The 25,392-nt window shown below is 60.5% G+C and overlaps 1 protein-coding gene across 7 annotated transcripts in view; it reads right to left on the reverse strand.

The window, feature by feature from the left end:
• The window catches only part of ACSL6 (acyl-CoA synthetase long chain family member 6), a 40,605-nt gene that overhangs the window by 10,416 nt on the left and 4,797 nt on the right, over window positions 1–25,392 (reverse strand). For 3 of the 7 annotated variants that reach the window (XM_069484026.1, XM_069484031.1, XM_069484029.1), the window contains exons 3-16: window positions 23,477–23,541; window positions 23,120–23,221; window positions 22,546–22,645; window positions 21,859–22,037; window positions 21,525–21,557; window positions 20,963–21,014; window positions 11,948–12,021; window positions 10,018–10,095; window positions 8,460–8,594; window positions 7,612–7,746; window positions 6,123–6,218; window positions 4,766–4,838; window positions 2,773–2,861; window positions 1,896–2,012 (exon numbers count right to left, since the gene is read on the reverse strand). In XM_069484026.1, the coding sequence (XP_069340127.1) occupies window positions 1,896–2,012; window positions 2,773–2,861; window positions 4,766–4,838; window positions 6,123–6,218; window positions 7,612–7,746; window positions 8,460–8,594; window positions 10,018–10,095; window positions 11,948–12,021; window positions 20,963–21,014; window positions 21,525–21,557; window positions 21,859–22,037; window positions 22,546–22,645; window positions 23,120–23,221; window positions 23,477–23,541 (1,328 nt within the window). Of the gene's footprint in view, window positions 1–1,895; window positions 2,013–2,772; window positions 2,862–4,765; window positions 4,839–6,122; window positions 6,219–7,611; window positions 7,747–8,459; window positions 8,595–9,882; window positions 9,961–10,017; window positions 10,096–11,947; window positions 12,022–20,962; window positions 21,015–21,524; window positions 21,574–21,858; window positions 22,038–22,545; window positions 22,646–23,119; window positions 23,222–23,476; window positions 23,542–25,392 lie in introns of all 7 variants that reach the window. The other 4 variants (XM_069484027.1, XM_069484030.1, XM_069484028.1 and 1 more) reach the window with 3 other exon arrangements.

Raw genomic sequence — 25,392 nt, forward strand, 5'->3', positions numbered from 1 at the left:
AGCGGCCACACAGCAGGGGGTGAGCAGCGGGGAAGAAGCGAAGCTTCCTCTGTATCCACAGCCGCTCCCCATCGCTCGCATCACCGCCTGAGCTCCGCCTGCCGTCAGATCAGCGGGGCATTGGATCCTCACAGGAGCAGGACCCCTGCTGTGAACTGCGCACGCGAGGGCTCTGGGTTGCGGCTCCTTACGAGAATCCAATGCCTGGTGATCCGAGGTGGAGCTGAGGTGGTGATGCGGGCGCTGGGATGTGGTTACAGATACAGACTATCCGTAGCAGAGAGCTTCGACTGCACAATAAATGTGATGCACTTGAACCATCCCAAAACCATCCCGCTCACCCTGGACCATGGAAAACTGTCTGCCATGAAACCGGACCCTGGTGCCAAAAAGGCTGCTGTATGTGGATTGATTTATTTGCTCTTCACACCCACTGCATGCTGGGTAGTCTTATTCGAGTTACGAGGCATCAGTAGCAGACCCAGGGTTTTGTGGGGCATCAGGCTTTTATAATTTTGAGGGTCCTCTTCAAGAAAAATAATACGAAATGATGTGCAAGGCCTTGGACGCGGCCGACGCAAATGAGGGGCCCTGAAGCCTGCATGTCCTGAGCTGACTGGGTGACCCACCCTCGGCCGGGGTCCAGAGCCCGCTGGCCTCTCTGGCCTCTCCCCGTACTCATGAGCCTTCAGCTGAAATTAGCTGCCTGACGCCTCTAGCACCTCTGCTCAGCACACGATGTCACCCTGCCCTGACTGTCCGCACCCTGTCCTCCCCGCTGGGAGCGTGACTCAGATCCTGGGACCTGGACCCAGCAGGTGCCCGTCCTGCTCTGCCTCTCCCCAGTGAGTGTGCCCCGGCTCGAGCCCATCACACTGGGTTGGGAACTGTCCAAGAACGCACGTCCTCCCTCAGCAGGGCCCCTGGCACAGGGCCCATCCCGGGGACACATCTGTGTCTGCTGCAGGCGTGACGGTTTCTCAGAGGGAAGCACAGACCCAGAGGGCTGCATCCACCTGCCGGGCCGTGGGGCCCTGGGCGGCTCATCGTTCCCGTGCCTGATCAGCTTAACACCTTGAAATGTCTGCCCCAAACCGTAGCAGCTTCCCAGAACAGAGGGGGGTTCCTGGGGGGCTGCATCGCTCTCGGAGTCAGCGACAGGGCCTTCCTCTGGCCAAAGCATTCATCTAAGTGTCTCCTGTGTGCCAGGCACTGTGCTAAGGGCTTTACAGCTATAATCTCATTTCTTCCTCACAACAATAACTATAGAGGTAAGCAATGTTATTATCCCCATTTTAAAAATGAAAGACCGAGGCAAACTGTGTTGGGCTAAAAGGCCGGGGCTATGGCCACAGAATGCCATGCAGGCTTGCTCTCTGATTCCACAATTGAGTTGGGGTCAAGCCCAGGAGAGGGATGAAGCTTTGCTCAAGGTTGCAGGAGCAGCTGCTGGTGGAGCCAAAGGAACTCAGGCGTCCTCCCGCCTAGCTCCACGCTTTTCCCACTGCTCGGGGCCACCTCTCAGCGGGGGCCGGCGTCTCTGGGCTCGCGGGCCCTGCCGTTGCCAGACCTCCTGGGGATGTGTGCCCCATGCTCCTTCTGCCCCACGATCGGAGTCCACGCAGTCGGGTCCCCTTCTGGAAGCCACTAGGCACAGGGACTGAGTCTCCAAGACCCCAGCTGCCCCTCCTGCCCAGGTGCCTCCTCACCGTCAGGAGACAGAGGGAGAAGGGAGCCCTGGGGTCCAGGTCGGGGGAGCCTCCCCGTCCACAGAGGTGGCCCTGGGCGACGGATCGCCAGGGAGGACGTGGAGGAGGCTCCTGCCTCGGTGAGCCAGAGCCCGCAGCCTCCCACAGCCAGAACGTCTGCGACCCCGCGGTTCCAGACACACCCACCGGCAGCCACTTCCCGATGTCCCCAGTGTGAAGCCAGCCATCGCTGTCCAGGGCCTCCTTTGTCCTGTCCTCGTCTTTCAAGTAGCCCTTGAACACGTTGGGTCCTCGCACACATATCTGTGGAGACAGAACCACGGCTCCCCTCAGCCACAGCGCAAGGGAGGCAGGGCTGGGAGGCTGTCGCCGGGCATGTGGACAGTGAGGACAGCACCCGCCAGGCAAGCCACGGTAGGGACGGCATGACGGACACAGAGGACGAGGGACAGCCACCAGCCACCTGAACTGCCTGTCCCTTCCCTCAGGCAGCATCCTCCCCGTCTGTGCCCCCCGCACCCCACACCTCTGCCACCTCCTCTTCCTCGGGGGCCCCTGGCCTTGGCCACATGCTGCTGTGTGACACACTCGACGGGGTCTCATCGCAGACACGGATGGCCGGTGGGTTCCACCAGGGACGCCGAGTCCCCGGCTCCGTGGCCAGGCAGCTCTCTCGCTCCCTCCCAGGGGACGAGCGAGAACAGGCCGGCTCTGTCTTCCCCACCTGGTCTGTCAGCACAGGGCGTGTTTCTCCGGGGACAGGTCACGCGGCAGCAGACCACGACAGTCAGGGGACAAATGGACGTTTTCAAAGTTTGGGAATTCCGAATGTCCTGTTACAGCAGCCCCGTCCCACTGGGGGGCGGCTGCCTCACAGACAGGAGGGGAGATGCTGAATTTAGCTGAGCCAAATTAGTCGGTCATTTAAAACAATTTTATTCGCAGGTGAAGGGAAAATAATTCCGTGCCCCCCTTTTGCTTTGCTCGCTTTGACTCGCTACGGGCAGCAGCAGGCGCGAGCGCTAACGCGTGGGCTTACCTCGCCCTCTCCGCGTGGGCTTACCTCGCCCTCTCCGCGGCAGGCCCAGTAGCTCAGCTCCTGCACGTCCACCAGCTTGATGTGGTTGCAAGGCAGCGGCGCGCCCACGTGCCCTGGAACACAGAGCCCGGCGGCGTCCGTGAGCCTCCTCCGCGCCCGCGACCCCCTCGCGGCCCACACGGGGCGTCAGGGAGGGGACGCAAGACCCCCGGAGGGGAGCGTTTGTCACTGGCGAGCTTCGACGACAAAACAGAGTTCTGGAGAAAGCAAAGGCCAACTTTGCCTGGGCCTTTGTTTTAGATCTGATTCCTACCGGGCAGGAGAGGCCCGGGGGGCCCAGCACCAACCGGCACGGGGCCCTTGGGTGGGGCGGGGCGCTCACAGCCTCGTTAAGACTCTCCCCCCATTGCCAGATCGAAGTCTCGGTTTGGAGACCACACAATACAGCAACCGCTGCTGTCCCTGTGGTCCCCTGACGGCCGACTGGTGTGCGGGAATCGTCATCAGTCTCACTGAGCTGCACACTCTGGTTCAGCGGGTCTGGGAGGAGGCCTGAGACTCCGCGACCCTCGCGGGTGCCAAGGTGATACCGCGGGTGCCAAGGTGACGCCGCGGCTGCGGGTGCCCTCGCTGCGCCTCGAGGGACAACGGACAGAAAACTGGGAGGAAGCAACTCGCCCTCGAAAAACAAAACTCCAAATTCTCTTGGTCAGATTCACCACAAAGTTACACCTAAGTCGTGTTCTAGTCATTGTCTGTGGCTGTCACATAATTCGCGGGCAGGTGGGGGCTTTGGAGCAGGCGCTGGCCGAGGTCCTGACGGAGCCGCGTGTGGAAACTGAGGCCGTGAGGCCGCCACACCCGTTAACGCATCGCACAGAGAACACGTCCTCTTAGGCCCAACGGCCTCTTCAAGTTTTCATGGTGAGGGTCAATGGAAAAGGCAACTCCGCCACAGCTTTACATGGGAAGATTTAAAGGGTGACAAAAGAGGGAGGAAAGAGCATCCAAGAGGAAGGGGACGCAGGACAGTGATTGTGGACATAATGGCCTCAGTAAGGAGAATGAGTGAGCCGGGACCTCCAGAGAGGGTCCCTGCAGGAGACTGGCAAGTGGCAGGTGACCACAGAATTTATGCACAAAACAGGCTTATTTAGCTGTAAAGAGGCAGAACTAAGAAAAACGGCTTCTGTACTTGGCTTGGACCAACGTGATTTCAATGTAAAATCCACCTGTCACATTTCCACTGACTAACTCAGGGTCTCTGCAAACGGCATCGCGCTAAGGGGCATTTTGCTCTCGCAGGCCCACGAGCCCACAGTTTCCGGTTTGAACTTCAGCAAACTTAAGCACAAAGAGTGGCCCAGGCTCACGGAGGAAGTCGGCGTCCCGAAGGATTCTTCTGCTGAGTGGCTTTCCGATTCCCCCAGTATCTGGTCTAAATTCAGTGACGGCTAATCCGCGGGCCGCCTGCTACAGACTGGCCTCCGCTTGCCCTGAAGACGCATCTCGGAGCGAGGGTGAGGGCGCCGCCTTCCGGACACTCCTACCAGGGACCACGGCTCCCAGAGGGCCTCTAACCGGCCCTTTAAGGACCAGCTCCCTGGTGGCTACAAACCTGCCCCTCTACCAGCCATACCCAGTTTACAGCCTGCTTCCTATACTCTGACATGGCTGCAAGCCAGGCTGTGTAGCATCTAGAATCTACAAAATCCAGTATGTTGATAATGTGAGCATTTTTCCACCTGGAGTTGTACCTTGCGATCTATTACTTTTTTGTATAACTTCTGTTTATCCATAAAAGAAATAGGAAAATAAAAAATGTGTAACAAAGAAAACAACAGACCCATGATGCCACAACCCAGGCATAACCACCACTGTTTTCCTCCTATTTCTTTTGCTTTTTTTCTAAGTACCCCTGCAACTCTGCTCTCCATGAGGGAGGTTTGGAGCCTGCTGTCCTCACTCAGCGGGGTGGGAACCAGCCCCAGCCCCCCAGCCCCCCAGCCCCGCCTACCTGAGGTCCAGTCCCCAGGTGTGGTGAAGGTGCACCCAGCTGTGCACTCAGTCTGGCCGTAACCTTCGTAAACCTTCAAGCAAAACACGGAAACCACGCTGTGGACACACACTCCTTCCCAGCCGGCCAAGCTGAGCACCAAGCTGAGACCTGGGGCCAAGCTGAACACCTGGGGCCAAGCTGAGCACCTGGGGCCAAGCTGAGACCTGGGGCCAAGCTGAACACCTGGGGCCAAGCTGAGACCTGGGGCCAAGCTGAGCACCAAGCTGAGACCTGGGGCCAAGCTGAGTACCTGGGGCCAAGCTGAGACCTGGGGCCAAGCTGAGTACCAAGCTGAGACCTGGGGCCAAGCTGAAACCTGGGGCTAAGCTGAGACCTGGGGCCAAGCTGAGCACCTGGGGCTAAGCTGAGCACCTGGCTGCCCCACAGGGAGGAGGGAGGGAGGGAGCCGATTCCAGGTGAAGATGGACACAGATAAGCGTGGCCACACTTGCTTGGAGGAAGCACTATTTTCACCACTGACACTTAATAGATAAGGTTGTGTAGTCTGGGGCAAAGATTTCTGGCCCATTTTAAACCATTGGATCTATTTTTCATATGGACAATACGTATTAAAGATAAACGTTTAAAAATCTAATTTACGTTTTGTTTTGTCTCTGTAAGATATTCCTCTCCAGAGCCCCGCTTGTCACACAGACACAAACAAGCGGGGCTCCTGCCTGTTCGGGGCGTCTCTGTCTGGGGCCTCGGTGCTGTGGGACGGGAGGACACGTGAGAAGCTCGGGGCTCCCAAGCATGACAGCGTGAGTAGGCACAGCTATGAGACAGCCACGTCTGCTCTGCATAAAACCCACCGGCTACAACCCCGGTATGACGCCCCGCGTGTGTAGGAACTGAATAAATACTAATGGAACGGACAAATGAAGAAATGAACTTTTAGAGAAGACAAATCCTCAGGAGTCAGAAGACACCACACAGCTGGGCTCTCACCGCCCTGCTCTCCTTCCCTGGGCTGGGGGTGCCGTGGGCTGGCGGGGGCAGAGACGCAGTGTAGCTGTGGTTCGGACCCTCACAGCACGTTGACCGTCTATACGCAGTTTATCTGATCCCTTTCCCTTTGCTAAAAACTGCCCAGGGCCCAGGGAAAGGCAGCCTCAGAGCAGGCACCCCTGGGCTTTCCGGAATGTGGCAAAGCCATCGCGTTCACTGGCTCTGGGCTTTTCTCATCCCCGGAGGAGGGAGCTTTCATCCCGCAGAAACCTGCCCCAGGACCTCCCTCTGCACTCCAGGGGGTGGGCGGTTTTCCTGCCCCGACACGCTGCCCGCCCCCCTCGGGACGACCACGCGGTGACAGTACCTGGCACCCCAGAGCTGCCCGGAGGAAGCCCAGGACTGTGGGTGACGCGGGGGCAGCTCCGGTAACAATCATCCGCACGCAGCCCCCGAGACTGGCCTGTGGGAAGAGAGAAGAACCCGCCGCAGTCTGTGATGCTGCGATGGCGTCCGGCCTCCCCCACCCCGGGCCCCGGCCAAGGCCAACGTCCCACAGCTGCACCCGGCCTGGATGTTACGCTGGGGTCAGAAATAAGGCCTGGCCGGGCGCGGTGGCTCACGCCTGTAATCCCAGCACTCTGGGAGGCTGAGGCAGGAGGATCGCTTGAGCTCAGGAGTTCGAGACCAGCCTGAGCAAGAGCGAGACCCCCGTCTCTACTAAAAATAGAAATAAATTATCTGGACAACTAAAAAGATATATATAGAAAAAATTAGCCGGGCATGGTGGCACGTGCCTGTAGTCCCAGCTACTCGGGAGGCTCAGGCAGGAGGATCGCTCGAGCCCAGGAGTCTGAGGTTGCTGTGAGCTAGGCTGATGCCACGGCACTCTAGCCTGGGCAACAGAGTGAGACTCTGTCTCAAAAAAAAGAAGGCCTGAGGCTGTCCATGCAGCACGTGAGCTGAGGAAGTCCCTTCCCCTTGCAGGTGATAAATCAAATCAGCTCTGCAGCTCAGCTGAACACACGAACGAACAACTCTTTATGGCTTTGAGACAGGCGCCGTTAGTCTGCGCGGCCTTCGCTGTTGGTTCTGCTTTAAAACACAGCTGCTTCCTCACTCTGCCGTCACTTAAAAGCATCCAAGACAATTACTTAGAACAATTTCTCCCCACTTCCACTTTAATGGCATTGCCATTTTTTCACTTATAAATCAATACCAGGCTTTATTTACTACGCCCTGCAGGGGACAGAGAAGACCTGAAACACTTTGTTTCTGTAAGTTGAGCCCAGAGAGTTTAAATATTAATTTTCATAGCTAAAAATAAAGTCGCAAGAAACAAATGAGTAATGCTATTAAATAACTACAGATTCCTTGGGTAACGCAGAGCTCGAAAACGTCAGTGGAGGCCCAGGCATGAGCAGCTCACGACTGGCCTGGTGTGGAGGAGGTGAAGGGACAGGGCGCGGGAAAGGAAAAGAAGGTTCTTCGCGGTTCAGCGAGGAGCTCGTGCCACGGGGCGGCCGCCACGGCCTGGCGCCCGGCAGGGGCGGGAGAACCCTCGGGCCCCCGCAGCTCCTCGCTGGGGCCCTGGCCTGACCACCCGCTGGGAGAGCCGCCCTGGTGCCCATGGAGACCAAGGGACCCACTTTCCAGGGGTCTTTCCTGCCGGTGGCCTTTTGGCAAATATGACACACAGGGTCGAAAATGGCAACTGGAAAATTTCTGTGGTAGCCTAAGCTTTGATTTCACAAGACACAGGCTGCCGGGATGAACTTCTCTAGTCTCCTACAAGCTGGGAGGTCACCGCCTGGACACTTAGGTGTCACCTGATAATCACCCACTGGTTTTCTCACCTGAATCTTGTTAAAGAAGAGCTCATCCCAGATGCTGTCGTTCCTGATGATGCCGCTCCGGACCTCCGCCTGCTTCCGCCTGGCCGCGAACTCCAGCAGCCAGCGCCGCAGCGCCGTGTCTGCCTGGCTGAAGATCTGGGGACACAGGTGGGAACGGCCGGGGCCTGAGCATGTCGCTGTGGATGCACCCCCCGGAGGAAGGTCACAGAGAAGCCACACTCCTTCCCCCTGCAGGAGCCACCGAGCGTGTGGCCTCAGCGGATAGTGGACACTGGCAGGGGCCAGGCGTGTCGTGGGGGTGGAAGTTCTGGGAGAAAAGTCTTCCCAACCAGGGTTTTGAGGAGTAGCAAGAAAACAGGAGGCCGGGCGAGGTGGCTCACGCCTGTAATCCCAGCACTCTGGGAGGCCGAGGCGGGAGGATCACTTGAGCTCAGGAGTTCAAGACCATCCTGAGCAAGAACGAAACCCTGTCTCTACTAAAAATAGAAAGAAATTATATGGACAGCTAAATATATATATAGAAAAATTAGCTGGGTGTGGTGGCGCATGCCTGTAGTCCCAGCTACTCGGGAGGCTGAGGCAGGAGGATCGCTTGAGCCCAGGAGTGTGAGGTTGCTGTGAGCTAGGCTGACGCCACGGCACTCTAGCCTGGGTGACAGAGTGAGACTCTGTCTCAAAAAAAAAAAAAAAAGAAAGAAAACAGGAAAAGGAAGAGAAAACGTCCGGGAGAGAGGAGGCGACTTCCAGGACCTGGGGGTGGGGTGGGCAAAGCCCGCCTGGGCCGGGACCCCCGTCACGCCAGCAGACGCGCAGCCCCAGCCCGGCCAGAGACTCCGCGCCAGGATCACCTTGTCGTACATCCGGTTCAGCAGCCGTGGGACCACGGGGAAGATGGTGGGCCGCAGAGCCTGCATGTCGTCCGAGAGGAGGCGGATGTCCCCCTGGAAGAAGCCCACGCGCCCTCCGTGGCAGTAGACGACGGACTGCGGGGAGAGGACAGGCAGGGAGGGGCCGTCAGGCCGGCCAGTCCGGCCGAGGTCCAGACCCGCCCAAGGCGCTGCCCTGCGTGGAGGGCACCCAGCCCCCCGACCCAGCTCTGGCTGCTGCCACGAGACACAGACGCTCCTGTCTGAGGGGAGCCCCCCTTCCCACCACGTCCCCTCAGACAAGGGGCAAAGAAGCAGGAGACAGGGCGGAACCTGGAGCCTTTGGGAGATGCCACAGCAGCCACTCTCACTGGCACCTGTCCCCTCACGCCCTCCCCAGCCCCGGACGTGGGCCTCGCTGGGGACCCGGGTCTCTGAGACGTGTCACACTCTATCAGTGGGTCTGCTCCGGCCTCAGAGTCCCTGTTCCCCCAGGGACGTCCTAGCAACTCTGAGGGGTGCGCAGGCCCCAGGGGTCCTGGAGACGGTGCTCAGCTGGGCCGGGGGTCCTGCCTGGTGGGAGGCCGGCGGGGGGCCCTGGCTGGTTCCAAAGGGACCAGGCGTGTACCAGGGGCCACGTATGCGCTCCTTTCTTTAATACTTATAGCAACCCTATAGGGGAGGTGTATTCCTGATTCCCATTTTACAGGCGAGGAGTGCAAAGTTCAGAGAGGTAAAGTGACTTTCCCAGAGTCACACAGCCAGTTAGCAGTAAGTGTCGGCGTTCTCAGCCAGGTCTGGATAGCTCGCCCTACTGTAGGAGACCCAGCCCACGGCCAAGCGGGAAGGGCTTAGGGGATGCGGTTCGCCCACAGGCTGGTGCCTTGAGGGACACAGCACGGGACATTCTTTGCTCCTGGCCTCACATGCGGATTCCGTCCCCTGTCCCCTCCTTACCCCACAAGGCCTGACCCAGGACCAGGCTAAGGCCAGGCCCCATCTACAGCTCGAGGGGCCACGACAGTTGGATTTCCCAACTTTACTGTTTTCTAGGAATTCATGAGTTACGAAAGCCACACGTTTTGGGGCCATACGTGGAGCTGAACGGCCCAGAGCCCCAACGGCAAAGCACCTCTGCACAGCTGCACAGCTCTGACGCCGTCAGCGGGGGTCTGTCTCAGCCGGGGTGCGTCCGCGGGTGAGACGGGGCAGGCCTGGGGTCCCCCCGGAGCAATGCTCCCAGCAGGGACAGGCAGGTGGCCAAGGTCCTCTGACCCCTCTGGCCCCCATGGTACCTTCTGAGGACAGGCGGCCGGGCCCTACTTGGCGCCACCAGTGACAAGTGACCCCGCGCTAGGTTACGGGTTCTGGGCACATTCGCGCCTGCCGGGCGCCGGGGCCTTACCTGCACCATTCGCTCAAACATGTGTGCTAAAGGCAAATAGGAAATGTGCACATCCGCACAAGTGGGAGCCCACTGGCTCTGCAAGAGAACAGAAGGAGCCCCGGCAAGGCCCGGTCAGTCAGGTGGGCGTCTTACCTGGATCACTCTCTCAAACATGTGAGCCAGAGGCAGGAAGGAGATGAGCACATCGTCCTGTCTCGGAAAGATCACTTTCTGCAGGTGACGGGCATGGGAGACAGAAAGGAAAGAAACACTGACAGGAAGACGACAAGAAAGTCATAAAACAATACAGAGAAAATGGTCCTGGAAGGGCAAACAGGAGCGGGACGGGGAGGAGGACAGAGGGGGGGAGAGAGAGAGGTGAGATGAGAGAGGGAAGGAAGGAGAGCAAGACGGAGGGAGCAGCAGGCGAAGGTGCGGAGGGAAGAGAGAGACGGGCACAGGCCGCAGGAAGCGGAGGGTTAGGTCGCAGCGCCAGTGGGTCTGGGTTATCTGCAGAAGCAAGAGCCAGACGGCACAGATAAACCAGCAGAGCCGGGCTCCGCAGGGGTCTCCTGGGGGGGGACGGGGGAGGCCTGCCCCCTCGCTTGCAGTCAGTCAGCACCTGCCGGCCCTCTCCCCTTCCTTGCCACACCTGCCTCTCCAGTCTGCCTGGTGCACCTGCGCAGCTGGGCAGAAGGTCTTAGCTAATCAGCATCTCCTAGTCCTCTTGCAGAGAAAGGGGCCAGAGAGCCGTGAGTCTACGCCAACTGTGGCTGGGGAACGAGCCCCCCGGAAAGAGGAGGAGACAAGCCAAGCCCCCCATATGCAGTGGAACGTGGCCTCCCAGGCCAGGCCTGGGACGGGGCCTTCCAGGGGGAGCTGGCGGGAGCCCTGCTGGGCCGACCGCACTGGGGGGCTCGGGCTGGGCGGTGCCTTCAGGACCTCTCCCTGGCTGGACTCCCTGCTCTCTAGCTCTTCCCACGCCAGCCCTCTTCTGGGCCGGCCTTTGGCCCAGTTGGGACAAACCCCGGATCCAGGCTCAGGGCTCCTACCCTGGGCTCAGCCGCCAATCGTCTCTCGCAGTTTCTACCAAAACATGCAACCGTCTGGTGTGTGCCCCCAGTGTCGCCTAGCGTGAACGGGGAGGGTGAGTCCCCCACAGCGGAGAAAACGCCTGGCTTCTGTGAAACACACGCTCCTTTATCCTGAAGGAAACTGCAGGTCATACTCACCATTTTGGGGAAAAGTCCTCCTTTCTTAGCTGGTTATAAAATGCTAACGTGCTTTTGTGAGGCCAAGAAATCAAAGCTTTTCTTGAATTTAAATTTACCTTTAAGTACAGCCTTATAAATTAGCAGAGGCCGGGCGCGGTGGCTCACGCCTGTAATCCTAGCACTCTGGGAGGCCGAGGCGGGTGGATTGCTCAAGGTCAGGAGTTCGAGACCAGCCTGAGCAAGACCCCGTCTCTACTAAAAATAGAAAGACATTATATGGACACCTAAAAATCTATATAGAAAAAATTAGCCGGGCATAGTGGCGCATGCCTGTAGTCCCAGCTACTCGGGAGGCTGAGGCAGTAGGATCGCTTAAGCCGAGGAGTCTGAGGTTGCTGTGAGCTAAGCTGACGCCACGGCACTCACTCTAGCCTGGGCAACAAAGTGAGACTCTGTCTCAACAGAAAAAAAAAAAAAAAAAAAAAATTAGCAGTTGCTGCTGTTTCTGAACTTTAGTAGTCCTTAAACACAAAATGACTGAATTAAACCCTGTTCTACTTGAAAAACAGCTATTGAAAATCACTTTCCGATCAAGATACACACAAGACCACAGGCATATCCATTTTTGAAGTTAAAAAAATGAAAAACAGGTTTGCATGCTTTTCTTTTGGGGACCTTAGAAATCAATTGGCTATTTATCACATATGGATCCTTGCCGTGTCTGGGGCTACCCGTGGCTGCACAGTGGGCTGCTCTGAAGAAACAGCAACTCCTGTCCGTGGCCGACAGCCCAGACCGTATCAGGGAAAATCCTGAGGCTGGAGCTTGTGCTCCGGAGACCCCTGCGTTAGGGATTCTACTTTATTCACCTCTGTCACTTTCAGAAAGCCTGAGAAATCGGCCACCACGTTCCCGTGGGTGAGCATCGCACCTTTGGGGTTCCCTGCGGAAAGAAAGCAAGAAGACAAATCAGCGGGGAGCCCGGGGGCCGCTCCTCGAGGACAGTGCCCAGCGGGCACCCCGACACTCGGGCCGTCCACTCCGGCCCCTGGCCTTCGTCCCCAGCCACCTCAGACATCTGGGCACACGACTACTGCCTTGGGGACTTCCATCCTGTAGATCCTCAAAGCCCACCCTGAGGGTTCCAGCACCTTCCCTCCCTCCCCCGCCTCCCTCAGGGAGCCCGAGGAGGACTCGTGTCCGAATCCCGCAGTCAGCTCTGCTGGCAGAGGACCCCCTGCTGCCTTTGGCCTTTGGCGTCTGGAAAGGGCCCAGGCCTAGGCCAGGCTGGAGGTCCGGGGGGCAGGGCAGCCCTTCCTGCCTGCTCACCGGCGTGGGTGTTCTTGCTTTGTCTCCACACAACTGTCACTACCGCTCGTGAGGCCTGGTCCTCAGGGCTGCTAGGAGGCCCCAGAGGACAGAGGCAGCTGGGGACCCAGGGCACAGCAGGCCGGAGAGGCCAGCCCGGCCACCGTTCGACAGGGCTCAAGTCCGAGCCGCCGCTCACTGCCCACACATCCCGGCGAGCTACGGCCCCTCCCTCAGCCTCCTCACCGGGACTGAGACAGTGACGCCCACTGTGGGGCTGCCACAGGGCCAAGGACACAAGCCACGTGCGGAAGATGTTGAGGATGTTTCCACCGAGGCAGCCAAAGATGTTAAAGTGGACGTTGCCACGCAGGTGGCAGTTCTAGTAGCCGCGAAACCGCAAAAGTGAGGGGCTGGATGACCCGGAAATATCAAACAAACGGACATGGTAACTTGGCAACCCCCCCCCCGCAGGAGGTAACGAGAGGGCTGAGTGAGCAGAGACTGGGAGAGAATCACACCAAACGCAGCTGAAGTGCTCACTGCAAAATGGCTAATTTGATGCTATGTGCATTTTGCCTCAATGAAAGAGAGAGAGAGAATGTGTGAAGAGGATTGATCCTTGGCGAGAGCCACAAGGAGCCCGGTAGCCCATCCAAAGGGCAGGAATGAAGGGTCCTCTCTCCCGAACCCAGCCAGCAGCCCAGGCCAACGCAGACCCTCAGGGGATCGGCCGAAAGCCCCCAACGTGCTCCCTGCCGCGGGGGGACCCGCTGAGAAAGGTGAGGGAGCCTGTGGTGGCCAAAACCGGATCAGTGCCGGGAACCGGACACGGGGTCTGCAGGGGCACGTCAGTCCGGGGGCAGAGGCGGCAACGGTGGGACGAGGAAGATCTTGTCCCCGAGGTCACTTTGCCGGGCCAAGGACCCTGCCCAGTCGGGGGGAGGCACAAGACGCACAGCAGAGGCAGAAGCTGAGGTGGAGCAGGAGGGGACACAGCCCCGGGACGGGCGGAGCCTGAGTCCCAACCAGGATTCGCGAAAGCCTCCGTCACAGGCAGGGTGAGCGTCAGGCGTTTGCCGGAACCGTGTCCAGCTCTCAGGCTGCACTTACTCCGGCCCCACCCCCCACGCCCGCCCGGGGGGAGAGAACAGACGGAAACTTCCATCAGCACGTGGTGGGGGGGGGGGGGACACCAGAGAAGAAGGAGAGAGCAGGACTGTCCTGCCCAGCACAGACGTCTTGGCACAGTGCACCGGCTCCTATCTTAACTGCCACTTGTCCTTCTGAGTCCAGACTGTGTCTGTCAACTTGCACCATGGAACTTTGTTACCTGAGAGTGACCAGAAAAGGCAGGAACTGCCCGAGTTTTCCTCCAGGAGCAGAAAGAGAAACACCCCCACTGTGCAAGTTTAAAGGAGCGAGTGGAGACAGATACGGCTGCTCCGGGAATCCTGTCCCCCTCGTCCCTCGGGCCGACTCGCTCGGCTGATCGGCTGATCGGTGACCGTTTGTCAGAGACAAGAGCAGCAGCCACGGCCCGTCTGTGAATCCGAGGGACAGACCCACCCACCCCACCGAGGCCATTCTGGGGACACAGACGTTTACAGGATTTTAAAAATTGTGTTTTTAAAGATGAACAGCTGTTAAAATATCTCCTTTTCAAAAAAAATAAATTAAAAATGCCATCACATAGAGGATGAGGGGGAAAAAGTAAGTACATAAAATATCTTGCTTCTGAAAAGAACAAGAGCCACGGGGTCTGCTCGACCTGGGCCCGTCCCCCTTCACCCTCAAAGCCAGGCCCCCGTCGAGAATTCCCCGGATTTGCCTCTTACATACAAATCCCAGAGAGACTGGGCCCACGCAACATCCCGAGTGTCCCTGCGGTTTTCATGCAGGGATTCCCGGGTTCTGGAAGCTACCGGGAACACCCTGGTCCTAGGTGTGAAGTCACAAGTCTCACAATGGGGTCCGGCGCCTCAGATCCGCGAGGCTGGCGGGCTCGTCCCGACACAGCTTCAGGCTGGATGGTCTGAGAATCCCAAGAGACATGCCTTCCTTAATGGAAAGTTCTAAAGCCTCCGTTCGGTTCAGGCCAAACACACACAACAGTAATAGTCATCCGATTCCACTGAGTCAGATCAGCCCTTTTCTGCTCCAGCGTGATAAGGAAAGTCGCGCCTTTTAGTTTTCTTGTGGATATGAATGTAATTGTCATAAACTTCTAATGACCTACGGAATTTTAAAATATTCCCAGAAATGTTCAGATTATTCCAAGTCATCCCTGGATGTGATGCCAAGTGATGAAGGAGAGGTGAGTGTGGACGGCAAATTCCGGGGGAGCCTGGAAGGTCCAGCTGGGAGGAGCCTCCCTCATCTCGGACTCAGGACAAAGATGCACCTCTGGCAGGGTTTCTCTTAAACACGATACAGAAAAGGTTTCCAAGGTGCTCACACGGACAAGCAGTCCAGGGCTTCCTGGATAAGCCTCCGTGCGGTCGGGTTTGCAGAATCCAGCTGCAGGATTCCCTCTGGTTCTCTCCTCCTCTGGAGCCGGGCCAGGGAGCGGCCCTGCTATCCGGGATGCCAGCGTCTCAGCAGCGAGACCTGCTGTCCAGCACCCACAAGCTCACCCACCTTGCATGTAACGTTCCCTCAAGCCACTGGAGAAAAACTCTCCGAGTTTCAGGCTCTGCAAATGGCATCTTGGCCGTGGCCAGTGTTCCCGGGCAGCCTCCCACGGCTGTGATGCAGACAGGCGTTTTGCTGGGTGAGGATCTGCCCTGGTTGGGCGTTGGCACCAAGCGAGAGCAGCTGTGGGGTGAAGCTGGGCTCAAGGTTCCTGCAGGGGAGGGAATGGGGTTTGGGGACGGGGCTGGGCCCCCCGGCTGGGCCCTCGGCCGTCCGCCTCTGCCTGTGCGCAGCCAAAGGTGAGGAAAACAGAGCACGGTGACCGACACGCTCTGGAAGTTTGACAACGAAGGCAGAGAGTTCATCGTCCTGCTAAAGCCGCCCAAATCCTCTTTAGGATTCAGTCTTACTTTTATCAATCCCATATCCACCAATTTTTAAAAAATCAGACTTGAGAGCTGGTAAGAACGGAAATAATTGCTACAGTAGCAGCTCAGCACCGTGCGAGGCATTTCGTACACGGTAGCTCAGTTACCTCTTAGAACAGCCCTACGCAACAGCTCTTAAACGTACTCACTTACTGCCCAGGGAAACGCATCCTAAGAGAGGCTGACTGATTCCAACGCTGCACAGCAGCAGGGCCGGGATGCCGTTTCCTGCGTATGATCACACAAGTCTCCAAGCAGATGGTTCAAAGCAAACAGGTCACGGTGAGCATTTCCCCCAAAAGCCACCTCTGGGTGGCCCCGGCTCCGGGGCTTACGGGCTACCGAGTGCAGGTGCCTGGGCCTCCGCGGGCATCGTCCGTTAGAGCAGAGAGGAGGCCCCAACCGCAACGGCCTCCACTTCCTCAGCCTCTCCGCCCCTCCGCCGGCGCTCAGACCGACCCGCGGCTCCCGCCCAACTCCCGCCCCTCCCTCCCAGGCCGGCCCCTGCACCCCTCACTTCAGCCACCTCCTGCCGAGGGCTCCAGCGCCTGGGCTTCCTCGGGGCGACCCAGCAGCCCACCTTCCCGCCCCTCCTCGATGCGGCCCTGGAGGCTCACAGCCTCCAGCCCCAGAGGGGCTTTCTCCACAGAAACTGCCACGCGCCCCCCCCTAGACTCCTCTCACCCCCAGCCGGGACCCCGACTCCCACTCCACAGGAGGCGGAAGCCGTCAGGGGCACCCGCACCCTCCCCGCCTCCCTTCCCTCCAAGGCAGGGCTGCCTCTGCCCCTCCCCCACACCAAAGCTGGGGGGCTTTGCTCCATCCGGCACCCCCACTGCCCTCTCTCCGGTGGTCTCTCCTGACTCTCAGGTGTTGCCCCAACCCACAGCCACCACCGGGTGCCAGCCTCACTCTCCACCTTCCCTTCACAGTCACGGCCCTGATAAGTGTACAGCTCGATGGACGTTTTCTAAGTGAACTCACCTGTGCACCAGCATCCAGACCAAGGGACAGACATCGCACCCCAGGGAGCCCCTGGCAACCCTGACCCTAACCCCTAACCCTAACTGTAACCCTGAACCCTAGCCCCTAACCCTTAACCCTAACTGTAACCCCTAACCCTCACTGTAACCTCTAACCCTCACTGTAACCCCTAATCTGAACTGTAACCTCTAATCCTCACTGTAACCCCTAACCCTCACTGTAACCTCTAACCTGAACTGTAACCCCTAACCCTCACTGTAACCTCTAACCTGAACTGTAACCCCTAACCTGAACTGTAACCCCGAACCCTCACTGTAACCCTGACCCCTAACCTGAACTGTAACCCCTAACCCTAACCCTTCCAGCTGCCACTATCCTGAGGCAGTCACTCTCCTAACTTCTAAAACCACACAGGTTTTACCACATTTTGTGGTTTTATATAAAAGGAATCATCCGGTCTTGCCTGGTTTCTGTCACCCAGGGCTGTGGCACAATGTTCTGCTGCAGGTAGGCAACACTCCATTGCTGACGGCATTTGAGTTGTTCCGGATTTCGACTGTGACAAACTGTGGCTAGGACAGGACAGGATAGAGCGTGCCTCTGGCGACACAGCCGAGCTTCTAGAAAGAATTCTGTGTGTTCTCGTACCAGATCCCCACCTGCACGTCCCTCCGCCCCTCAGCCCACCGCAGCCAGCTTCTCCTCCACCCCGTGCCCCGTGACCAGCCTCGGCCAAGACACCAGCAGGCGGTTCTGCAGTGACATCTTGCAGGTGCGACTGGGCCACAGACGACGCTGACGGCCTCCACGCGGGACGTCGACCCCTCAACCCACTCACGCCGGGACTCCCAGGCCCCGCCCGGCCCGTCCCTTCCTCACTCAGCCTCCCGCGGAGCCAGGCCTCCGTCCCTTCCTCACTCAGCCTCCCGCAGAGCCAGGCCTCCGTCCCTTCCTCACTCAGCCTCCCGCGGAGCCAGGCCTCCGTCCCTTCCTCACTCAGCCTCCCGCGGAGCCAGGCCTCCGTCCCTTCCTCACTCAGCCTCCCGCGGAGCCAGGCCTCCGTCCCTTCCTCACTCAGCCTCCCGCGGAGCCAGGCCTCCGTCCCTTCCTCACTCAGCCTCCCGCGGAGCCAGGCCTCCGTCCCTTCCTCACTCAGCCTCCCGCAGATCCAGGCCTCCGCGATGCCCTTCCCTGCGGGGAGGCCCTTCCTCCTCGTCCTGCCACCCGCCCCCAGGACTCTCCCGGACCGACTTCCTTCCGAATCCTTTCTGTCGGCTGCACAGACCTCGGTGGTCGGGGAGCTCACGCACCCGGGATGCGGACCTGAGGCAGGGCCTGTGTCACACAGTAACCGCCTGATGACAAGACCTGTGAGCCCATGAGTGCCGGCCGTGTCTTCTCCAGCCCCGCGTCCTGCACCCCCGTGCTAGGTCTGACGCCCAGAGTGGGCGCCCCAAAACTGAGCTGAGTGAATACACGAGAATTAGACAAGAAGTGCTGAAACACGGACTGAGAAGAGTGTGCTCTAAAAGATCACTGTATTTTCTTCTCTGGGAAGACAAGGTTCCTAAGCCCCTGAGGATGCAACATCTCGACCATCATTCCGGGGGCCGATTTCCCAAACCGGCCGTGTTACACCTGCGAATTATCTTTTCCTGGAGGTTCGGTTCAGACTCCAGCACAGCTGAGTTATGCTGAAATGAACAACCAACCTCAGACCACCCCATCGGCCACCACTGGGCACAAATCGCAGCTCTCACCTTCCCCATCGGCCACCACTGGGCACAAACAAATCGCAGTTCTCACCTTCCCCGGGGCCGCCGTGGCCGGGCCAGGCGCTCTGCAGCTCTAGCTTGTTCTGAGAATCTCCACCGGTCTTTCCGGCACTTGCCACCAAGGAAATCTCCCCAGAATGATTCCGTCAGAATCACAGGCCAAATACCAGGCTCGGATCATATTTTCCATCTTTCCCACTGAAAGGACAGCGTGGCCCGTGGGAGGCTGGGAGCCGGGACGCTGGGCTCACGGGCAGGGGAAGCCGTGTCCAGGCTGCGACGCTGAGGACGCCGGGGCTGACGGGCGGCGAGAGGAGGAACCCGGGAGGCTCAGCACAGGCTCAGCCTGACGCCGAGGAGATCCAAGTACACGGCCGGGCTGGGCGGTGTCAGGCCAGGAGCTGCTTGTGCCCAGCTGTGCCGGGCACCAGCCTTACCGTTGGAGAAGGGGGCCTGGGACGCTGAGTCGCAGCCTGTGTTCCAGACTCCACACGTTCTGCTTTCGCCCTGCAGAGCTCGAGGACAGCTCGGCTTTCCGGTCTGCAAAAGCGCCGGACGTGACATCTGCCCTCTCCGGCCAGCAGCAGCACATTTCTGCACCACGAGGCTCCTTCCCAGATCCAGGGGTGGCATCTGTGACCACGTGACTTGTTAAGAGCCTGAGGCACTCGTTGAAGGCAGAGGTCCAAAGATAGGGCCATAGTGGTGACCTGCTCCCCAAAACCACGTCACCAAAAGTCCACATTGTGAGACTCAGGACAGAAAAACACTGGAAAGTTGTTTAAGAGCAACATAAACCTGAAGGGGTTTTTTGGTTTTTTTTTTGAGACAGGGTCTCACTCTGTCACCTGGGCTGGAGTACAGTGGAGTCATCATAGCTCACGGCAGCCTCCAACTCCTGGCCTCAAGGGATCCTCCCACCTGAGCCTCCAGAGAAGATGGGACTACAGGTGTGCGCCACCATGCCTGGATAATTTTTCTATTTTTTATAGAGATGGTATCAACTGACTGCCAAACTAATAAATGATTAAAAAAAAAGAAAAAAAAATAGAGATGGGTTCTCACCCTTGCTCAGACTGGTCTGGAACACCTGGCCTCAAGCGATCCTCCTGCCTCGGCCTCCCAGAGCGCTGGAATTACAGGCGTGAGCCACCGCGCCCGGAGAAGGGCACTTTTGAGTTCCGGGTTGGCCCTGGGTGTCAGCTCCGGAGAGAGGCTGCGCCATCTCTGTCCTGACAGCTCTTGCAGAGTATGGAAATCCTCAAACCCACGCGAGTCGAGCAAAAGTCCATCTCGATTCCATACAGCCACATTTGGCGCAATCCACTGACACGGACAATCCCGCCCGTGGGGCTGGTCAGAGGCTGCCACACGCCTCGTAGAGGCTGCGTCCGTGGAAGGCGGGGAGACCCCAGGTCATCGCCCACAGGAGCCATCAAGGCGGCCAGTTCTCGGTCTGGAACAGGAAGGCTGGAGACTTCTTCCCATCCAGGGCGAGGCAAGCGACTTCCCGAGTCATCAGATGAGACGGAAAGGCAGAAACGGGAAGAGCCCTGGACTGGGCGTCAGGAGAGCAGGTCCTCGTGCCTCCAGGTGCTGGTGGCATCCCCCGGGGCAGACCTGGTGGCATCCCCGCTGGCCCCACGGGCTGTCTTGAGGCCCCCACAGTGCAGTGGGAGGGAGACGGCACTGTAGACTGCAGAGTGTTGTGGCTGTGCCGTGGTCCTCATGTGTGTTTTGCCTCCCCCAGGAAGCCTTCCCCGACTGTTCTGCCTCTACTGAAGCATGTGATCCTCTGTCAGGGCCAGGCGTGAAGTGTGTCACTTCTCTTGTGTCTTCTGCCTGACAGCCTTGCCCAGGGCACAGCGCCCACAGAGCACGTGGACTGCCCTTCCACGTCACACAGCACCCCGTCTTCTACATGGCTCCTTTTTAGAGACAGGGTCTCATTCTGTCGCCCAGGCTGGAGTGCAGTGGAATGATCCCTGCAGCCTCGAACTCCTGGGCTCAAGCGATCCTCCTGCCTCAGCCTCCCAAGTAGCTGGGACTACAGGAGCACCACCATGCCTGGCTATGGATAATTCTTTTTTTTTTTTTCTTTTCCTTTTTTTTTTTTAGAGATGGGGTCTTGCTATGTTGTCCAGGTTGGCCTTGAACTCCTGGCCTCAAGTGATTCTACTTCCTCAGCCTCCCAAAGTGCTGGAATTATGGGTGTGAGCCACCCTGCCCAGCCATCTACTTGGTACCTTTAAGCACCCTCCTCAGAGATGAGACTGGGGACAGTGGTGGCAGGGAGGTTGGGTGACTGGCTCACAGTCCCCTGACAAATGGCGGAGATGGGACTTGAACCCAGGCTCTCAGACACCAAACCCCACACTCCTTCCTCAGCCCCTGACACGCAGGCCAGACAGGGCAGGAAACAGAGAAGTGAGAGCTATTTCCCGCAGAGCGACAACCCCAGTGAGAAAGGTCCTTCCTCCAGCACGTGACCCAGCTGCCCGTGTCCCCTGGCTCAGCTCTGGGGGGCGCTAAGCCCCCAGCCTGAACCTCCAGTCCGCACCCTCCGTCCGCCTCTGTCCCCGCTGTGCTTCCCGGCGCTGGATACTGGGAGCCTCGGGGGGACCCAGCGTCTGGCGCCAGGCACAGGACACAGCTCAGCCCACTTCGAGGGCATCAGAGGCCCCTGTGGCCACCTGCCGGGCCGCCAGGGAGGGTGCAGGGGGCCACGGCGGGTGCTCTGGGGGCCTCAGCTTACCTGTCGTGCCGCTCGTGAAGCACACGATGGAGAGGTCGTCAGGCCGCGGGGGCTGCAGGGGTGAGAAGAGGGGTGTGCTGGGGAGACCCGTGTGGCCAGCCAGGGCCCAGGACGCCTGGGCCCTCCACCAGCCCCACGTCTGTGCCGTATGTGGGCGTGGGCGTGGGCGTGTGCAGGCAGCATCACATGGGGACACACAGAGAAGGTCACAGGGACAGCAGCTGCCACGAGGCCACTGGCCCAGGGGCCCCTTCCTGGTTTTGCTGCTCTGCCCAGCCTCTCCAAGGGGAAAAATGCGACTTCCCAAAGAAACGGCCGCTGGAGAACCAGGGTGGCCGGGGTTGCTGCCGTTCCCTCTCCGGAACACCTGACTCCCACTCCAGGTCCCTCCCCGGCTGCAGCCCACAGGGGTGCCGGACCCCCGCGTGGCACGTCCTGCGTGTTCGCAGGGGCTGCTCACTGGCACGCAGGGCGCGTCTGGCGCCACACGGAGCCCAGGGAGGGCCGAGGACGGGCTCTGCGCTCGCCCGCTCGGTGCGGCTCGGCCGGCAGCTCGGCTTACCACAGGGACGCGGTGATTCTCCCGGCCACAGTCCTGAAAGAAGAAAATACTGTTTTTAAATGCTCAAAGTTCTCACCAATCAACACAAACTCAGCATGGTGGGCCCTGCCCCTGCACCAGGCCCAGAACCCGAGATTCCCTGCCGGGACGTGGTCGCTGTGACAGCGGCACCTCGGTGGCCTGTCCTCAGACACCCGCCGAGACTCCGGAGAGAAGAGGTGCCCCGAGGTCCTGGCCCCCCATTGCAGACAGGGAGCCCCCCAGGGCACGGGAGGGGCAGATGAGGCTCCCAAGCTCCCACCGGCCGGCTGGGGCCCCGCGAGCAGCCCCTCACCTCCACCGCCTGCAGGGACTTAACGGCCACCCCGCTCTTCTGCCCCCGCTCCCGCAGGGCCTCCTCGAACGGCTCCATGAGGATGATCAGCCGGAGGCCCGGAGTCTCGCTCCTCTCCACGTGCTCCAGCAGAAGCTCGGCCTTCTGGGGCTTGTCCACAATCACCGTGCTGACGTCGGCTGCAGTGACCGTCAGGGACAGTCAGGCCGTGACCGAGCAGCACACGCCCGGCCGCGGCACCGTGGGCTGCGTGTCCCACCGTGCGTGTGAACATGGAGGATGGGCCGTGGGTGCCATGTTGGAACGTGCAGGGGTTCTGGGTGGAACCAAGGCCAGGAGACCCCGGAGCCGATTCCGAGCTCCCGCTGCTCCAGGCTCTGCCCACCGTCCCAGGTCTCCGCAAGATATTCACGCCCTCCAGAGTCTGTCCCAAGCTGTCACCAACCTCAGGGCTGCTGGCTGTGCGGGGGCTCCTTCCGGGCCGCCCAGCCCCGCAGAAGGGGCCTCAGCAAAGTCTGACCAGGAGCCGACTCAGGGGCCAGAGTGTGAGTCCCCAGCGCTTTCTCAGGGCAGAAGCAACGTGCCTCTTACGAGCGTCAGACAACCAGTATGACCTGAGACGCTGGGGCCAGGGACGGCCACCAACCACAGGGGGCAGGGGGCAGGGGGCAGGGGGCAGGCGCTCACCTGTGTTGATGATGTAGCGGATGGCCCCCGGGCCCAGGGTGTCGTAGAGCGGGACCACCACCATGGAGTACGTGTAGCAGGCCAGCTCCGCGATGATCCACTGTGGGGATGCACAGGGCAGGGTGGGGACAGGAAGGGGGTCAGACGGCCGTGTTGCCCTGGGGCCCAGGCGACCGGGGTCCCTGCGCTAAGCCCTGCGCCTGACCCTCCCCGCAAGGAGGAATCCACAGGCTGCGGGCCGTGCCCACCCCCAGCCGTCCGGGAATTCTGCCCCCGGGAATTCTGCACCTCCCGGATTCCACGTCCCAACAGCGCCCAGCCCACTCCCAGGCAGGTGGGCCCCTCCCCAGGTCCTTCCGTCCCCGTGGGTCACGGGCAGCTGCTTGTGGGGCCGGGTGGGGTGTGGGCGGGGCCAGGCAGGGCAGAGTCAGGGGTGGGAACGGGGGGTGGCACAGCCGGGCATCTCTGCTTGTTCTCTCGTCCCGGGTCCCACAGACAGTGGGAGCAGGACCGTTCCGTGGGCCCCGACCCCCACTCCACCAGCACCTCTGACACGGTCGAGGCAGCTGCTCACCTCTGGCCGATTTTGTGCAAAGACACCAACGAACTGCTCTGTGCAGGGTTTGCAGTTGTGCTGGAGGAGTCCGGACCCCAAAAATTCAGCCCTGTCGGCCACCTGCACGCAGACGGCAACGGGAGAACGAGGACTCTTCAGGCGGGAGGGACATTCCCAGGTGGGATCCCACGGCGGGCGAGGCCTCCCTGGCTCCCCACCCTGGCACGCCGGGGGCCCTCGAGGACGCAGCCGGCAGTTTGGCAGACGGGACAGGCAGTAAAACAACCCTCTGAGACCCAGCAGGGCACTCACAAGCCACCCCTGCCACCAGGTCCCTGTGGGGGGACAGGGTGGGGCCTGTCCTCTGTCACTCACCTCCTGGTAGGACAGCCACTGGTACGGCTGCTTGGGCTTCCGGAAGCCAAGACAGGGCCCATTCCCTGCAGAGAGACGAGAAGGCCTGTGCCGGGGGAGGGCAGGGGGCTGTGCCGCCCCCCACCTGCCCACCGGGACCTGACGGGCGTCCGCAAGGGGGGGGGGCCCAGGGGCCAGGGCAGCTGCCCCACCTGCCCGTCTAACCCTGAAGCACCCAGTGCGGCATCTCGCCCCCGTCAGGGAGCTCCAGCGATGGGGACGCCCCATCCCCACCGTGACTTGTGTGATGGTCCCTACTGCAGACCCACAGGACCTGGGCCCCCGGGGAGGAGGCGGTGGGCTGCCTCTCCGTCACCCTCACCCTGGGGACACCCGGACGTCTCAGAGGCTCAGGCTGGGAATGGCGCCAGCCGGCGGCCTGGGGGCTCGAGTTCACTAGGGCACAGAGTGGGGCCAAGAGACGGCCTGGGGGCTGGAGCAGAGCTGAGGTCAAGGCCAAGGCCTTGTGGTCACATGACACAGCTGCTGCTCTCAGTGGGGGAGGGGGCCAAGAGCAGCTGCTCTCCAGGGCCTGGTGTCAGGCCTGTCACCTGCCCTGCTCGCACGCAGTCCCCTGGTGTCGGGCCTGTCACCCACTCTGCTCGCACTCAGTCCCCTGGTGTCGGGCCTGTCACCCGCCCTGCTCACACTCAGTCCCCTGGTGTCGGGCCTGTCACCCGCCCTGCTCGCACTCAGTCCCCTGGTGTCGGGCCTGTCACCCGCCCTGCTCGCACTCAGTCCCCTGGTGTCGGGCCTGTCACCCGCCCTGCTCACACTCAGTCCCCTGGTGTCGGGCCTGTCACCCACCCTGCTCACACTCAGTCCCCTGGTGTCGGGCCTGTCACCCACCCTGCTCACACTCAGCCCCCTGGTGTCAGGCCTGTCACCCGCCCTGCTCACACTCAGTCCCCTGGTGTCGGGCCTGTCACCCGCCCTGCTCGCACGCAGCCCCCTGGTGTCGGGCCTGTCACCCGCCCTGCTCGCACGCAGCCCCCTGGTGTCGGGCCTGTCACCCACCCTGCTCGCACTCAGTCCCCTGGTGTCGGGCCTGTCACCCGCCCTGCTCGCACTCAGCCCCCTGGTGTCGGGCCTGTCACCCGCCCTGCTCGCACGCAGCCCCCTGGTGTCGGGCCTGTCACCCGCCCTGCTCGCACTCAGCCCCCTGGTGTCGGGCCTGTCACCCGCCCTGCTCACACTCAGTCCCTTGGTGTCGGGCCTGTCACCCGCCCTGCTCACACTCAGTCCCTTGGTGTCGGGCCTGTCACCCGCCCTGCTCACACTCAGTCCCCTGGTGTCGGGCCTGTCACCCGCCCTGCTCACACTCAGTCCCCTGGTGTCGGGCCTGTCACCCGCCCTGCTCACACTCAGTCCCCTGGTGTCGGGCCTGTCACCCGCCCTGCTCGCACTCAGCCCCCTGGTGTCGGGCCTGTCACCCGCCCTGCTCACACTCAGCCCCCTGGTGTCGGGCCTGTCACCCGCCCTGCTCACACTCAGCCCCCTGGTGTCGGGCCTGTCACCCGCCCTGCTCACACTCAGTCCCTTGGTGTCGGGCCTGTCACCCGCCCTGCTCACACTCAGTCCCCTGGTGTCGGGCCTGTCACCCGCCCTGCTCGCACTCAGCCCCCTGGTGTCGGGCCTGTCACCCGCCCTGCTCGCACTCAGCCCCCTGGTGTCGGGCCTGTCACCCGCCCTGCTCGCACTCAGCCCCCTGGTGTCGGGCCTGTCACCCGCCCTGCTCGCACTCAGTCCCCTGGTGTCGGGCCTGTCACCCGCCCTGCTCACACTCAGCCCCCTGGTGTCGGGCCTGTCACCCGCCCTGCTCACACTCAGTCCCCTGGTGTCGGGCCTGTCACCCGCCCTGCTCACACTCAGTCCCC

The sequence above is a fragment of the Eulemur rufifrons genome, chromosome 10, assembly GCF_041146395.1.
Source record: "Eulemur rufifrons isolate Redbay chromosome 10, OSU_ERuf_1, whole genome shotgun sequence".
Lineage (NCBI taxonomy): Eukaryota > Metazoa > Chordata > Mammalia > Primates > Lemuridae > Eulemur > Eulemur rufifrons.